At 40.3% G+C, this 14492-nt stretch overlaps 1 protein-coding gene across 2 annotated transcripts; it reads right to left on the reverse strand.

Annotated features, from left to right (window-relative positions):
• Positions 1–841: 841 nt before the first annotated feature.
• LOC103180152 (cell surface A33 antigen) lies at positions 842–14288 on the reverse strand. 2 transcript variants are annotated; one of them, XM_042334571.1, is made up of 9 exons: positions 14084–14288; positions 9551–9717; positions 7827–8043; positions 6552–6716; positions 5388–5504; positions 4532–4658; positions 3060–3110; positions 1295–1642; positions 842–1246 (listed from the first exon to the last, which is right to left on the reverse strand). In XM_042334571.1, exons 1-9 carry the CDS (start codon positions 14133–14135, stop codon positions 937–939), a joined length of 1554 nt encoding a protein of 517 aa, XP_042190505.1. In that variant the 5' UTR covers positions 14136–14288; the 3' UTR covers positions 842–936. The 2 variants fall into 2 exon arrangements, with proteins under 2 accessions (XP_042190505.1, XP_042190504.1); XM_042334570.1 differs by having other exon boundaries at positions 842–1642.
• Positions 14289–14492: the final 204 nt, after the last annotated feature.

Genomic DNA, 14492 nt, shown 5'->3' on the forward strand with positions numbered 1-14492 from the left:
ATGGAAATGACATATCACAGTAGTAACAGGAAGAAAGTTAGAAATGACAACAAATATTTTGAGGCAACTTTTGAGAAACTGCTGTATGGTCACTGTCAATGAAGTCTGTTCTACTTAGGAAGCTCATTAAATGAGCAGTGACAAAATAATCCAAGTTGAAATTGTAACTAGTTGACTTTTTTCCCCCAAAAAAAGTACAAAGACCTTTGCCCCCACCCCCTCCACAATTCATGGCCCATCATTTTCTCCAACTAGTTAAAGCAATCACCTTCATTCAACAACCTCCCTCTCGGACAAACCGGTTCACACTTCCATGAACCTTCACCCTTATATAAAGGCCACTTTGGCCCAGTCCCCTGAGAGCTTGAAGACGGGTTTTTACTATTCGTTTTCTCTCACTCACAACTCATTGAAAAAAACAAAAAACAAAACAAAAAAAAAACTTTCAGGAGTGTTCCTTTGTGGAACCCTGCAAGTTCTCCCCTTGGGTTTTAGAAAAGGAATGGACACACTCCAAAGATGACGTGTTCAGCTGAGTCTGCAAATTTATTTTCTCTTATTTAGCGAAGGAAAATGTTCTATTTTTTTCTATGGACTTTTATCTTAAAAAATTTTAAAAATAAAATATGGTCAAAAACATAATAAAAATGTACCAATGTAAAATGGCACTTTTGCTTTAGGTGAGATTTTTTAAAAATATGAACAAAACCATGGGTGTATCCTCATTTGGAACATTTCCACCCTCAAGTAGGATGTGAAATCCAGACGAAGATCATTACAAGCCCTGAGAAAAGTTGAATAAGTGAACTTGCTTTTTAATATATCTCCACAGTTTATGGCATACGGGTAATAGAATTTTACTGAAAGCTAAATAGGAGTGTCAGAATTTAGAGATATTGCAAATTATCTCCCCAGCTGTTGTAGAGCAAATTGTTTTCAAGCATTATAATTATTCTGCGGGTAGTTGCGTTCATTGGGAGGCACCAATGCTACCTCGGCTGAAGGACGGGGGGAATAGTCATCATCGTCAAATTCATCATCATCGTACGGAGTTTCATCATACTGGGGCTGGTTGCCTTCGTAGTTATTGTACTGATCGTTATACCTGTCGTCATATTGGTTGTCATTCCTGCCCGCGTAGCGATCGTCATTCCTGTCATCGCGATAGTCATTCCTGCCTCCCTGGCGATCGTCATTCCTGCCCCCCTGGCGATCGTCATTCCTGCCCCCCTGGCGATCGTCATTCCTGGCCCCATAACGGTCGTCATTCCTGCCCCCCTGGCGATCGTCATTCCTGGCCCCATAACGATCGTCATTCCTGTCGTACCGATTGTCATTCGTGTTGTACCGATTGTCATTCGTGCCCCCATAGCGATCGTCATTCCTATCATCGTACCGATTGTCATTCCTGCCCCCATAGCGATCGTCATTCCTATCATCGTACCGATTGTCATTCCTGCCCCCATAGCGATCTTCATTCCTGTTGTTGTACCGATTGTCATTCCTTCCCCCATACCGATCGTCATTCCTGTCGTTGTACCGATCGTCATTCCTGCTGTTCCGATCATCATTCCGATCGTCATTCCTGCCGTCGTTCCTAGGCTTTGCAGGCCGTCGCTGCATCTCCTCCTCATACCGGGTTCTACAAACACAAAAAGCCTTCCATTAATCTTTGATTCACAAAGCAAAGATGCAGAGCCACACAAAAACAAACTTGTTTAAGTCTACTTTTCCATACAAATTCTTCCCAATTTTCTCCACCATTCTTCTTTCTTAAAGACATTCAACTTTTTTTTTCCCCTTCCGTGTGGTTATGGTCACACATGCACTGTTTGCCCTCTGGTGCCCAGGCTTTATGTTCATAACAGAGTGGGGCATGGGCGTCACTGCTATCAGATTTCTCTTTCAACCTCAGGCTGCTGAAGCACACTGTAGCGACCCCAAGATAATAATAATCATCCTTGCATTTGATATAGCGCCTTATCACGTATTTGAGACGTCTCAAAGCGCTTCATTGAATAAACTGTAAGTTGAATTGACTATATATTTTGTGGGCAAAATGCAGCAATCAATTGCGCAAAGAAGTGTTCCACAAATAGTCGTGGATTGAATTGACCAATTTATTATTATTTTTTTGAAGGAATTATTACCCCCAAAAAGCAATCCACCAATTGACTAGCAACCGGGTTCCTATTTACTGCGAAGTGAATGGCTGTGCAGAGTAAGGAAACTTGCCCAACATTTTGCCCTACCGTGAATCAAACCCAGGTATCACTTGCGAGGTGAGTGCCCTAACCACTGAGCTACAGGACTCCAGAGATTACCCAAACCCAAAACCCGCATAGACTCATAACTTAACCTGGGACCTGCCCAGTGTAACTCAGCTACTCATGAAATAAACTTGCTGAGCCATCAGAAAAGAAAGTGAATGCATGTTTGTGGCAGGGTTCATGAACTATTTAATCTCTTTGTACCTAGGTTTTGTAGGCTCTCGCTGTCACTCTAGCTCTTCTTACCTGCCCTTTACAAAAAGTATTGCTCACATAGTTCTTGAATTTGTTATTGCACTTTAAACACTGTCAAAAAGTCTCAAAACAGCCATTCACAGAACTTCTCACACACCAACTGGCTCCGAAGCTAAAATGATGCTCAATGACCATCTGGTCACTTACCAACATCACATTCAGTGACTTTTTAAAAACAAACCTTAAAAGGCCCACACCCTAATCTCATCATAAAATAACCTGCATTATGGCGATGCGTGTTGCAACTGGGGTTCTACTGTATTAATCTTTTTTATAAACGGCTATACTTGGATAAAGGAAATGGAACGTGATGAATAGCCGAATCAGTTTAGTTTTAGGGTTCCAAGATCACACAAGTTAACAATAGTTGTCGCTGAACAATTTTTTTAAAAAACATGAGTTGCTGGGTCATGTAACAGTGTATTGCAAAATGTCAATGGAACTTTTAGTGGGGGATAGAGAAAAATCAGCATTATCCTTGTCAAATTCATCATCATCAGAAGTTCACCATACCAGGGTCAGTTCTATTTATACCTAGGCTTTGCAGGTCGATGCTCTGACTCGTCATCCTCCTCTTCCCGCTCCCTACAAAACAAGTACATTTGATTAATCTGGTCAACAAGAGATCAACTCTCCTGCCAAAGTGAAAATGCAGCAAAAAAAATTTCCCCATCACCAAGTTCACTCTGTCCAACAAAAATCCCTTACCAATTCTCTTCACAAATATTCCCTCATAATAATAATACTTTGAATTATTATTAAATCTAAATATTAAATCTACAACAGCAACAACAACTTGCACTTATATAGCGCCCTCCACCCAGGATAGCATTTCAGAGCACGGTGACTGTAGACACGGTCGAAAAGGAAGGTTTGCAGTCAGGATTTGAAAAGGGGAAGAGAGGGGGCAAGTCAGAGGGATTGAGAGAGACATGGCAATGGTGGCACAAGAGACAAGCAGGATGCCGGTGCCAGTCGAGTGGAGGCATCGTGCAGTAGATTTGGGAGTGAGGAGGTCGGAGAAATCTGCAGCACAGAAGAAGGCCATTTGGCCAACTGTCTGTAATGGCTCTTTTAAGGGCAATCCTTTCAGTCCCATTTACCTGCCCTTCCATCATAACCTTGTTTCTTTTTAGATATTTACCTAGTTCATGTTTGAAAGCTGATATGGATTCTGCCTGAACCACCCTCCCTCTTGCATTTGATATATATAATGCCTTATCCCATTGTCAAGACATCTCAAATCGCTTTACAGGATCTTATTGTGAAGTGTATTAACTGTCTACAGACTTGGCAGCCACGTTGCACACAGCAAGATGTCACCATAACCATGAAGTGAATCACTAAGTTTATCTAGAGGATTGTGGGTTAGGACACCAGGATAAATTACCTTCTCTTTTCTAACAGTGCCATTAACGTCCACCTGGGACCTTGGTTTTAAAGTCTCATCCTAAAGAAACGGCTCCTGTAACAATACAGCGCACCTCCAGGACTGCATTGGTGCGTTAGCCTAATGCAGGGTGACCAAAAGGTCATCATCCCATTACAATTTCTGCTTAGTCTTAAAATAATGATGATTCTTTTCAGATAACAGGGTAGCTGAAAAATAAGACTCTTTGGTCAACCTGTACTGTAGCTCAAAGTGCTGACATGGAGCTTGAACCCACAACCTTCTTCTGACTCAGAGCACCACCAACTGAGCCAGACTGGCACATAAATCACGTAAAAGGAAAATAAATCTACACTTTACCCGCCCAGGTCATCAGGACTGTCTGAGCAGGTGGTTTGAGCAGCAAGAGACAACTACAACACTATCACATTGAACAATATAATTGTTTCTCACTTGCCCACATTTCCTTGCCTGGCCAGAAGCCGAAGCAGCCCATACGAATATTGGAAAGCTGTCAGGCTAGCTGTACACTCAATTTACTGTCCAAACTAACGTGACGGAGGTACTTAAGAGGCTTTATGAGTGTTCAATCTCTTTTTTTAAAAAATATACTTACTCCATTTCATAGCCTTCCGGAGGCCCTTTTGAACGACAGCAGCAACAATAAACAATGATGCCAATGATAATCAGGACAGCCACTCCACCCCCAACAAGTCCAGCGTAAAGCGGAAATTTCATGGCCGCTAAAAAAAAGAAAAAAATTATTTGTGGCCTATGAACATTACTGAAACACCAACAATAGTTTATGCAGACTTTAATAGATATACTATCAGAATGGCTTGATCCATTTTCACTCGCAGGCAGTCAACCTCCGAGGTACTTGAAGGGTAATGTGCAATAGAATGATTTCCTCTTCATGTTTGGACTCCTGAGATTGATAGGAATCTAGTTTTATAGAATGGCTACACTTCTTCAGTAGACCACATTACAACTCAAGGTTTTTTTTTGCTTTTAACTTTTAAAAAAATTCTCCATAAAACGTCACATTATTTTACTTTGCTTTGATTCCATTTAGCTTTTTTTAAAAAAATATATAAACAATACACAAATGTAGTACAAAGGCGAACAGAAGTTCTAAATGAAAAGAATCTAAGTCAAACCCATGGGTCAGTTGACAAGATATCCAGTGGCTACATTAGTCCGCAAAACATTAACGCACCACAGAGCATACTTTATTACACTATATATTACCAACTATATCAGGGAAGATGTTCAAAAAAATGGTTCAATTTGCTCTCAAGGAATGTCTTTGTGCTGAGGTACATGCCACGTAAAACACAATCATTTACTATAGTATAAGAGTTTTAAACAGAAGCACTGCATTTTGTATTCACATTTACAAAATGGATTGTATAAATTCAGAATTATAGAGTCAAAAATCCCCTCATCTTAAAATAGTCAATGATACTTACGAGCCAAAACTGTTAAAGTTACATTGCAGGTGGCAAACTTGATTTTGTTTCTTGAAGTACATATGTAGAACCCAGAATGAGTACCGGTAAGATTTTTAAGCAGTAATCCATCTTCCTCTGAGAGGGAGGAACAGAAAAGTATCAACGTTAACGATGCAAAATGCTGGACAGCTTGAACTATTCTGCGCTTGACTCAAACTAATAAGAGTTTACAGGCCCGAGTTTGTCTGCCCCTTAATCTCACCTTTAATGGCTAAGAGCTTTGTCAGTTCTCATGTGCGCTGATGATAACGCTGCTTGCAAATCTTATTGCGGCTAGAATATCAAAACATCTCAAAAGTATTTCACAGGGAACTGCGATTATTGGTGACCGTGCATTTGTTGGCAAACAGGCAGTGATTTTGCAGAAGGCCAGTGTCCCACATAAAGTGAATTATCAATTTATAATAATAATCCTTGCATTTGATATAGCACCTTACATATCATTGAGATGTCTCAAAGCGATTCATAGAATATAATGTAAAGTGAACTGAGTAAATTTTGTGGCGAAATTTATCTGGATGACTACTGGCCAGGACACCAGGAGAAACTTCCTTCTCTTGATTTAATGCCATGAAATCTTTAACATCCAACAGGTGGATGGGTGCTGAGTTGTATATCTCATCTCAAGGATAGAATTTGCAATAATGAATAATAATAATAATAATGAAGCATGAAGTACTCAATGAAGTGCAGCCTAGACTGTGAACTCAAAGTTCAAACAGACAAAATGTCAACATTAGCAATCCAATTCACCATTGGGTTGCAAGGGAAAATAAGACAAAAGTATACAAATTGGTCGGTCACTAACACTATAAAACCTGACACATTTCAGAGATTGACAAATTGAATCCAAGAAATCTAAACCTTGAAATTCAGATCATAGACACATTAAGGGTATAAAGGCAAACTTTGACGTGTTTTTAACACGTCAGTTCAATGAAAAACTGCTGCAGGTTGACATGAGAACCAATAACCTGCCCTGATGATGGAGAACATTACTTTTTATAGTTATGGATTTATCCAACGCGATTATTACTAATTAATAGAGAAGGTCTTAAAATATTGCTAAGAGGTAAAACAAAATTCTATTCAGACTCAAGTATTTGAACAATGGCTACTAACGTTGAACAGAATTTGCCGGCAATGATCTTGGCAAGTTCTCAATAGTGTAGGAATTCCACGAGTAAGTAGGTTTAGGGGACCCCTCATCAGAGTGACATTTCAATATCACATCTTGTCCGAATTCAGTACCTCCTGCGATGGAGCAGGCAGGTGGCGAAGGAGCAACTGCAAATTGAAATAGCATAACAAAGATTACTTCATTTACCTTTCCAAAACAAAACCCAGCCAGGCAACAACAAATTACATTTGTACAGCGCCTTTCATATCAGGCGGACGTTCCAAGGCGCTGGACAGTCAAAGGATTCGAAACCAGCTGGAGATTGGAATCAGGGTAGGAATAGGAGACGTGACTGAAGACAAGATTTATCTAATTTGTATATTGTGTGGTGCGAAATATTTTTATTATTACAAAGGGAGCGTTCTTTCCATAAGATCTCCACCACTGTGTAGCACTCAACACGTTATCCTGCACGTTATGCAAATCCTGCACGTTATATTATTTTTGTCATCGAACAAAGACATGACATCAGATACCAAAATGATAAATATTTAAGATTGTGTTGATCGTCAAGTTCTTATAAAAAGTCACCTGATGAGACGAGAGTATCTCTCTACCCATCTGGATGAAATACTTGTAAATTCGGTGGGTAAGGAGAGTAAGAGAGATGAAGGCAATTCCTCATTAAATGGTCTATTTGGGAACTTGTGGAAAGTATCCATTTGACAAATTAACATTGCAAGTTCATGGATTACACTATTAGTGCCAACCGGGTTGTTGTGGTGAGTGAAATTTCATTCAATGTCTACTTGAAAAAGTTGTGTGGAAAACACCCAGAGGCATAGTCCATATCCTTATCCTTAATATTAAATGCTTGCATTTTTTTTACTGCGCTTATAATGTCAAAATTCTTCAAAGTACTTCACAGGTAGGTAAGTAAGTAAGTTGAAGGCAAACACAGAAACTAATTTGCACGCCATAGGTCCCACAAACAACTATGAAGCGAACAGGTAATCTTGAGGATTGCCTGATTGGGAGACAAAAGAAACTTCTTTCTCTTTTCAGATTGTGTCACAGATACCTTAACGTTCACGAGAAGCACTATATAGCTCCTTACAGCTCTCTATCGTTAACTTTATGAGTAGTAAAATGTGTTTTTCCCGCAGATCAGTGTCCTAAACCTGGTTCACAAATCATGTAATAATAATAATACTGTTTTCATTAACAAAGCTAAAAACTTTAATGAGATAAAGCAATTTTAACAATAAAATCCTTACTTAATACAACGAGCTCCACTCGGTCTTTCCGGTCACCTTCCAAGTCTGTGGGAAGTTTGACTTCAACCTCGTATGTACCACTGTCCGATGTGATTGTATTGTTGATTGTGATTGAACAATCATTAAGCATAACGTCGCCTGTAAATTTCACTCTAGTTTTATACTTGGTTCCAATCACCGGTTCATCCAGAGCGTTGAACCACTGGATTACGTCAATCTTAAGAGAAATAGTGTGAAAAAGCAACATTTAAAATAGTCAGATATGTTATTATCATTTCCAAACTTTATTGCAATTTCTCTAGTATTATGTCGTAGTTTTTAAATATTTGGCGGTAAATCTGACTTTGCGCACCCCCGCCTCCCCCCCCCCCCCCCACACACACACACCCACATCGGATTCGAACCAGTAAGCTCCTGGTCCTTAAGATGAGATCAGCTCTACCCATTGCACAGCCAAAACCCTGAAAATCCTGTGACTCTAAGACCACCGAACCAATATGAGCTCACTTCCTATTTTCATAACCACAGAAGTTCTGTTAGAAAATACCATATTTTGGGGCCTGCCAGTCATAATATCTCAACAGATGTTAGTATTGATTGAGCCTACAGGGAAACTCTGAGTCGCTACCCCCGAGTGAAGGGTGCTATATAAATGCAAGTTTTGTGGTAGCTCTGATTTTGCCTTCTTAACCCCACCCCCGCTTCCCCCTCAACTTCTCACCCACCTCAACCCAAAAATGGGTATATTACATCTGAGTTTTACTCTGTTTGAATCAGTTTAGCCTTTGCCACGGGACAATTTAAGACACTATCCCAATACAAATATTTGAGAGCAAATAAAAGTGCCACTTCTCAGACTCTTGAATCTTCTCAGTGAAGGAATGCAACTTAACATTGATATACCGCTTTGTTTTACAAGAAATACCTTGAAATTCTGTGAAAGCTAGCTTGTGCTTGAATGATAAATGGCTGAAGTGAGTCAGACTTATTCCACTTTTTCTACTGTTTTGGAGGCCTAACAAGGCTTGGTTTTATAAAGCTAACTGAGCAAGTCTTTCTTTCTCACCTCTCTCTTTAAATTCCGTCTCTCCCCCGCAACCCTCAGCACACCCCCAGAACACTAAACAATGGCTGACTTCTGGGTTGTCAGATTGCTACTGGCATTGGCAAAGAGAGTAATGATGAAATAGTAAAATATGAGCAGCACACAGGAAGGTTATGTCAGTGGTGACTTGATGACCCAGATGTCAGCCATTTTCCATCCTTTGGTAGAAGGTTTAAAGTTGTAAATGGCAATTTCCAAACAGATACCGGTAAGTTTTTGATGCAGAGGGCAATCAGCAACCGGAACAGGTTGCCAGGAAAGGTGGTAGAGGCTAGGATACTGGAGTCATTTAAAGAGCAACTTGATGCAGTGATGGGGCGGGAGAGAAGTTAGTAGGGTGGGTGTTCTGGACGGATGAGGGCCTTCTTCATCCAGACCAATCTTATGATCACCAGTCTTTGAAATATTGGACCCAGAGGATCACATTACAATAGGCTTTCCCTGTAGTCATTCTGTCACGGCATTTTATCGACTTTTTCCTCTCCAGTTTGAAGTTCTCATTGACATCAAGCACGAAAAAAAGCTCAAAATCAATTACATGTGCCTTGCAGCTGATATTTTTTTAAGAAAGGATCCTGATGAATAAACACCTCATTACCCTTTCAAGGTTTATACTCACCGTTTCTTTATCTGGATCATCAGGAATGAAATTCCATATAATATTAAGCGCATTCCTGTTGGTCACCGAAGTTGTGTACTGGCATTTGAAATTAACTTTATCGTCTCTAGCAACTTCTTTCACTGTATCCACAATGTCAACTTTTATTGCAGTCACAGCCGTCAGCACTGCAGATAAAACCATAATTCTTAAAGCAATACTGTAATTGACTCGTCACATATACATTTCTGAACCAAACACTGAATTCCAGTGTTATCTTATCGGATAAAACTAGTCCAACTACAATTAATTAATATACAGTCCGTATCCAAAGCACACTTTCTAATGCACAAAACAAATGACATTGCGATGATGGCATTGCGCAATTAGTTACAAGTTTCTGGTGTCATATTTGGTTTCAGTTTCATGATTCACTACTCAAACACCCGGCCCATGGAATCATGGCTGTGGGGGGAGGAGGGAAGAAGAAGAAACAACCTGCTTGTTTGTGTCTGGAGAACACGGTTGCAGAGGCATTAGGGAATTCGGCCAGCTAAAGACTACATAGCTTAACAGTCCGTAAGGACCATTCTATTCTGTGGAGTCCTGTAGCTCAGTGGTTACCACACAACACGGGGCCCAGACTCGAGGAGTGAGCACAGCAGTCGCTTGGGATGTTGAGGCAAGAATCTAGCAAACTCTGGCAGCAATAATCACTGGAAATAGAACCACAATTTTTCTAAGAAAAAGTGGGATTAGAAATCAGTAATGTAGACTCAGTGGAGATGGGTCAATACAATAAAAAATTACATTTGTATAACGCCTTTCCTGTTAGGAGAATATCCCAAGGCACTAGACAGTCAGGGATTTGGACCCGAGCAGGGGGTAGGAGGATGGCTGAAGGGGAAGTCAAAGGGGGTTTATTATTATATTATTAAGCATTTGCTCATCTCGCTTCAGTCCAGAACACTCCTCCACAGTACCTGCATTACATGGTGCAATTTACCAACTCAGCCACCAGGGGAGTCCAAAACACCAATATTCATGTCACAAAAGACGTCAGTTTATTAATATTGTGCATTTCTAACATAATGTCACATTTACCCATCCTTACAGCATCTTTCTGCTCTCTCTCCCCCCCACCCACCCCAAAACAAACATTAATACACATTAGTACACAAGGCTAACTCTTGCAGCACAGTGTATCTCATTAATATCCACAAAATATACAGTCAATTCATTTTACAGTGTATTCTGAGAAGCGCTTTGATACGTCTTGAAGACGCAATAAGGCACTATATCAAATGGAAGGATTATTATCTCCACTATCTTCTATCCAGCAAACCCATTTTCCATTGGGGATTTTTGTGGTATCAGGATTGAAAGAAAAGGGGAGTATATATGTGGAGGCAAAGAGGGCAGGTTTGAATATTGCAGATGTGGGAATAGTTGAATACCCTGAAGGAATTGCTCGATTTCCTTTAGGCGCAGATAATAACTGCAGATATTTCCCCAGAATGCAGGATGGGTGAGTAGTGTTTCTGGTCAGGGAAGTGGTCATTTTCTCATTTCTTTTGCTACTGTGAGATTCTGATGGACATATTTCTTATTGTTAATGAAAGGTTATTTCTAAATACCTACTATGAGGAGAATTTCTGTCTGGATTTATTCTATCAAAGCAGCATTTTCAATGTCCAGAATTTGATAAATTCTTAAACTCAATCGGAATTTTAAAGCCGTTTATTTTTGAAGCCATAAGTTTATTTTGAGAAGGTCAGGAAAGCGATGTCAAAGTTAACACATTACAATACAAAATTACTTTTGAATAGCGTCTTTCACGTCAGGAGGATGTCCCAAGATGCTGGACAGTCAGGGATTTAGATCTGAGCTGGGGGTTTTGGATAAGGGAGGATGGAGGGTGGCCGAAGGTGCGGTCGAAGAGGAGGTTCTTGAGACATGCCTTGAAGGACATCCTATTGATATGAAAAATGTAATTTGCTGTTGTTGTTGGAGACAAGCAACAGAGCGAGGCGAAGGGAGTGTGGGAGGGAGTTACAATGGGTGGGGGCAGAGAGGCTGAAGGCCCGATCGCCGATGGTTGGGTGGGCTGGGCATGGGATGTGGAGCAGGCTGGACCTGCTGAGCAGAGGGAAAGGACAGGATACTATGGGGTTAGTAGGTCACAGAGGTAGGAAGGAGTAAGGCTGTGGAGGGCCTTTAAGCCGATTAGGAATAATTAGAAAGTGAGAGACTGCATTTAAGCGACATAATAATCTTTGCATTTGATATGGCACTTTATCACGTCTACGAGAAGCCTCAAAGCCCTTCACAGATTATACTGTAAACTGAGTTGACAGTATAATTTGTGGGCGAAATGCAGCAGCCAATTGTGCCCAACAGTGTTCCACAAACAGTCGTGGATTGTGTGACCAATTTATTTTTGTTATTATTTAGTTATTTCTTTTTGAAGGTATTATTACATACCAACACATCAACTCCATGCTGGGGAGAATCCTCATTTTAAGGAATATCATTGGGAAGCAACAAGGGAAATCCGTGGATTCATTGTTGAACTGGTTTGAATGATGCTTCAAAACATCTTATAATAATAATTCTTGCATTTGATATTGCATCTTATCACATTATTGAGACATCTTAAAGCGCTTCACAAAATATATTGTAAAGTGAATCGATTGTGTATTTATGGGCGAAATGCGGCAGCCTATTATGCACAATGGTGTCCCACAAATATTCGGGGATTGAGTGACCATTTTTTTTTACTGCAGAAAGCCATCTTCCAAATTAGAGTAGAATTTAAGAATTTTTCAAAATCATAACATTTTAAGACGATGGTACCAAAGGCCAAATCCGTGACAAATTTCAGGCCTCAGACACAGGAGCAAAAGGTTCAAAACATGGGCTTGTGTTGAATAGAAGAATCACACAAGCACATTGACTGGGAAAACAATATGGGGTTATTGTAAAAGAGATCAAATGCCATTAGCCGAGTCCTTGGCTGCTTTGCAAAAGGAAAACAAGGCAATGGGTTGGGACCAAAATAATTTGAGTTACTCTCCAAAGCATTGGTTAGGCCCCATTCCAGAATATTTTATTTAACATATCATAGAAAGCATATTATGGTCTTTTGAGAAGGTATATTGTTGGGGAACAAAGACAATGCCAGGACTAAATTTCTCAGAAGGCTTCATTTTTTTGTCGAAAATAAAGGGGACTTCAAAGTGACCCAATGGTATTAAAATTTCTGAAGTAATTTTAATAGGTTTCTGCTCCAGACAAATTGCCCACACTGAAAAGGGGGGAGGGGTCAAAGAAGAACTGGGACATAATATTAATATTAGGAATTTCAGGCAGAATAGACGCATGAAATAAGTTATCAAGGATACCATTGAAACCTTATATAAATAGGTTTGGAGCATGTATGTTTGGAAAAAGAGGAAATTGAAGAATTTACGGTGAGTTGCCAGGAATTGGTAAACCATAACCACTTAAAAGAGCTCAGAGCAACCATGGCGCGGAACTCACAGTTAAGACCGCAGGGACTGCACTTAGCATACAGCGTACTGGACTTAATGTGGGTCAAAGTGAACATAAAGGAAGAAACTCACAGCCGACAAATAGTCTGTCTTAACTCTTTCAATATCTCGAAGTTAGCACTCAATTTCAAGGCGCGTTACTGCTGTGACTCCTAACACGTTCTCCTTCTAGAATGAATTGCAATGGTCAATGAAATCTATTTTTTTTCAATTAAGCAACTAGCAGCTAATATGGCAGAACTGGGGTAAAGTTTCATGGCAATCCATTTGGGTTTTCAGGCCATCTTTGAAGTTTTCCAGTGCATTCCCTGCCCCCCCCCCCACCTGTGGTATTAATTGAAAATAACCTGGCATTTCAGGAGGACAGCTCAAAGCGCTCCCAGCTATTAAAGCTTAGTGACTACATATGCTTACAGGCAAACACAGCAACCAATTTACTCCCAGCCACATCCCACAAATAACCGTGATGGTTTTCATCTGGGGGATTATTGCCCAGGAAACTGAAAGGAAAAAAANCGCCACCTCAATTCGTTAAGATAGATTCTTTCATAGTTTTAAATGTGTTCCTCTCACTTTTATAAAGTTTATTCTAACCAAACTCACAAAATGCCAGATGCCTTTGTTTTGCTTGGACAAGGGGAAAGGGAAGGAAAATACTTGCGAGAAAGATAGGAATTGGTGATACAAGCCAGGAGGCAAAAAACAAGAGAGAGGCCGGGGTGGTAAAGAGCAGGAGAGAGAGAGAAAAAAACCCAGGAGAAATTGTACAATCAGAGAAAGAGTTAAATTATTATAATTTGCATGTGTTAACAGTACATTTACGAATATATATATATATATCAGATTACATTTTCACATCTTGCCACTGGTTTGTGGCCGCACCTTTAGCTCAAAGGCTCCACGCGAAGGTGCACTGCAAACTGCAGTCTTAACAACTTTCCAAGGTGTGGTCTGCAGCCATTTGCAGCAGGTACTCCCGGAAAACAAGCCAAACACTCACCAGAGAGAAGCGCCGCACCAGTGGCAAGCAACCTTTCCTTTCCCTTCATCATGATGCAAATGCACAGAGTTTATATTTAAACATTTAATACAAAAAAAAAGGATCCTTTTAAAGCCCACTTCTGCTTTGTGGTGCTGTCCACCTTCTTCAGCCTGTGATCTGATATGATCTAATGTCTCTCTCAGCCACGACCCACTCTTTTGCAACCGGAAGATCTGTGACCTGTCAATCATCCACCAGGTATCTGACTCATTGGAGAACTCCAGACCAATTGCTACAAAACTTTACCTGGGCTCTGGTTGGGCCAACCCATTCCTACACACCTTTACCTGGATGACTGTGTTACTGCTTTTCCTTTACAAACTGTAAAGTATGGCTAAGCGGAAGAAGATCTACCTGGAAAGGTGGT

Source organism: Callorhinchus milii, unplaced genomic scaffold, assembly GCF_018977255.1.
Source record: "Callorhinchus milii isolate IMCB2004 unplaced genomic scaffold, IMCB_Cmil_1.0 Scaffold4, whole genome shotgun sequence".
Classification (NCBI taxonomy): Eukaryota; Metazoa; Chordata; class Chondrichthyes; order Chimaeriformes; family Callorhinchidae; genus Callorhinchus; species Callorhinchus milii.

Excerpts from the sequence above, each read along its gene's own strand:
- LOC103180152 (XM_042334570.1), bottom strand. The coding sequence starts at position 14,135 with ATGATGAAGGGAAAGGAAAGGTTGCTTGCCACTGGTGCGGCGCTTCTC. Across the intron at positions 6,717-7,826 it reads AGTGGAGCTCGTTGTATTAA|TTGCTCCTTCGCCACCTGCC; the intron begins GTAAGGATTTTA and ends TTCAATTTGCAG. Across the intron at positions 5,505-6,551 it reads GCCGGCAAATTCTGTTCAAC|AGGAAGATGGATTACTGCTT; the intron begins GTTAGTAGCCAT and ends CCTCCCTCTCAG.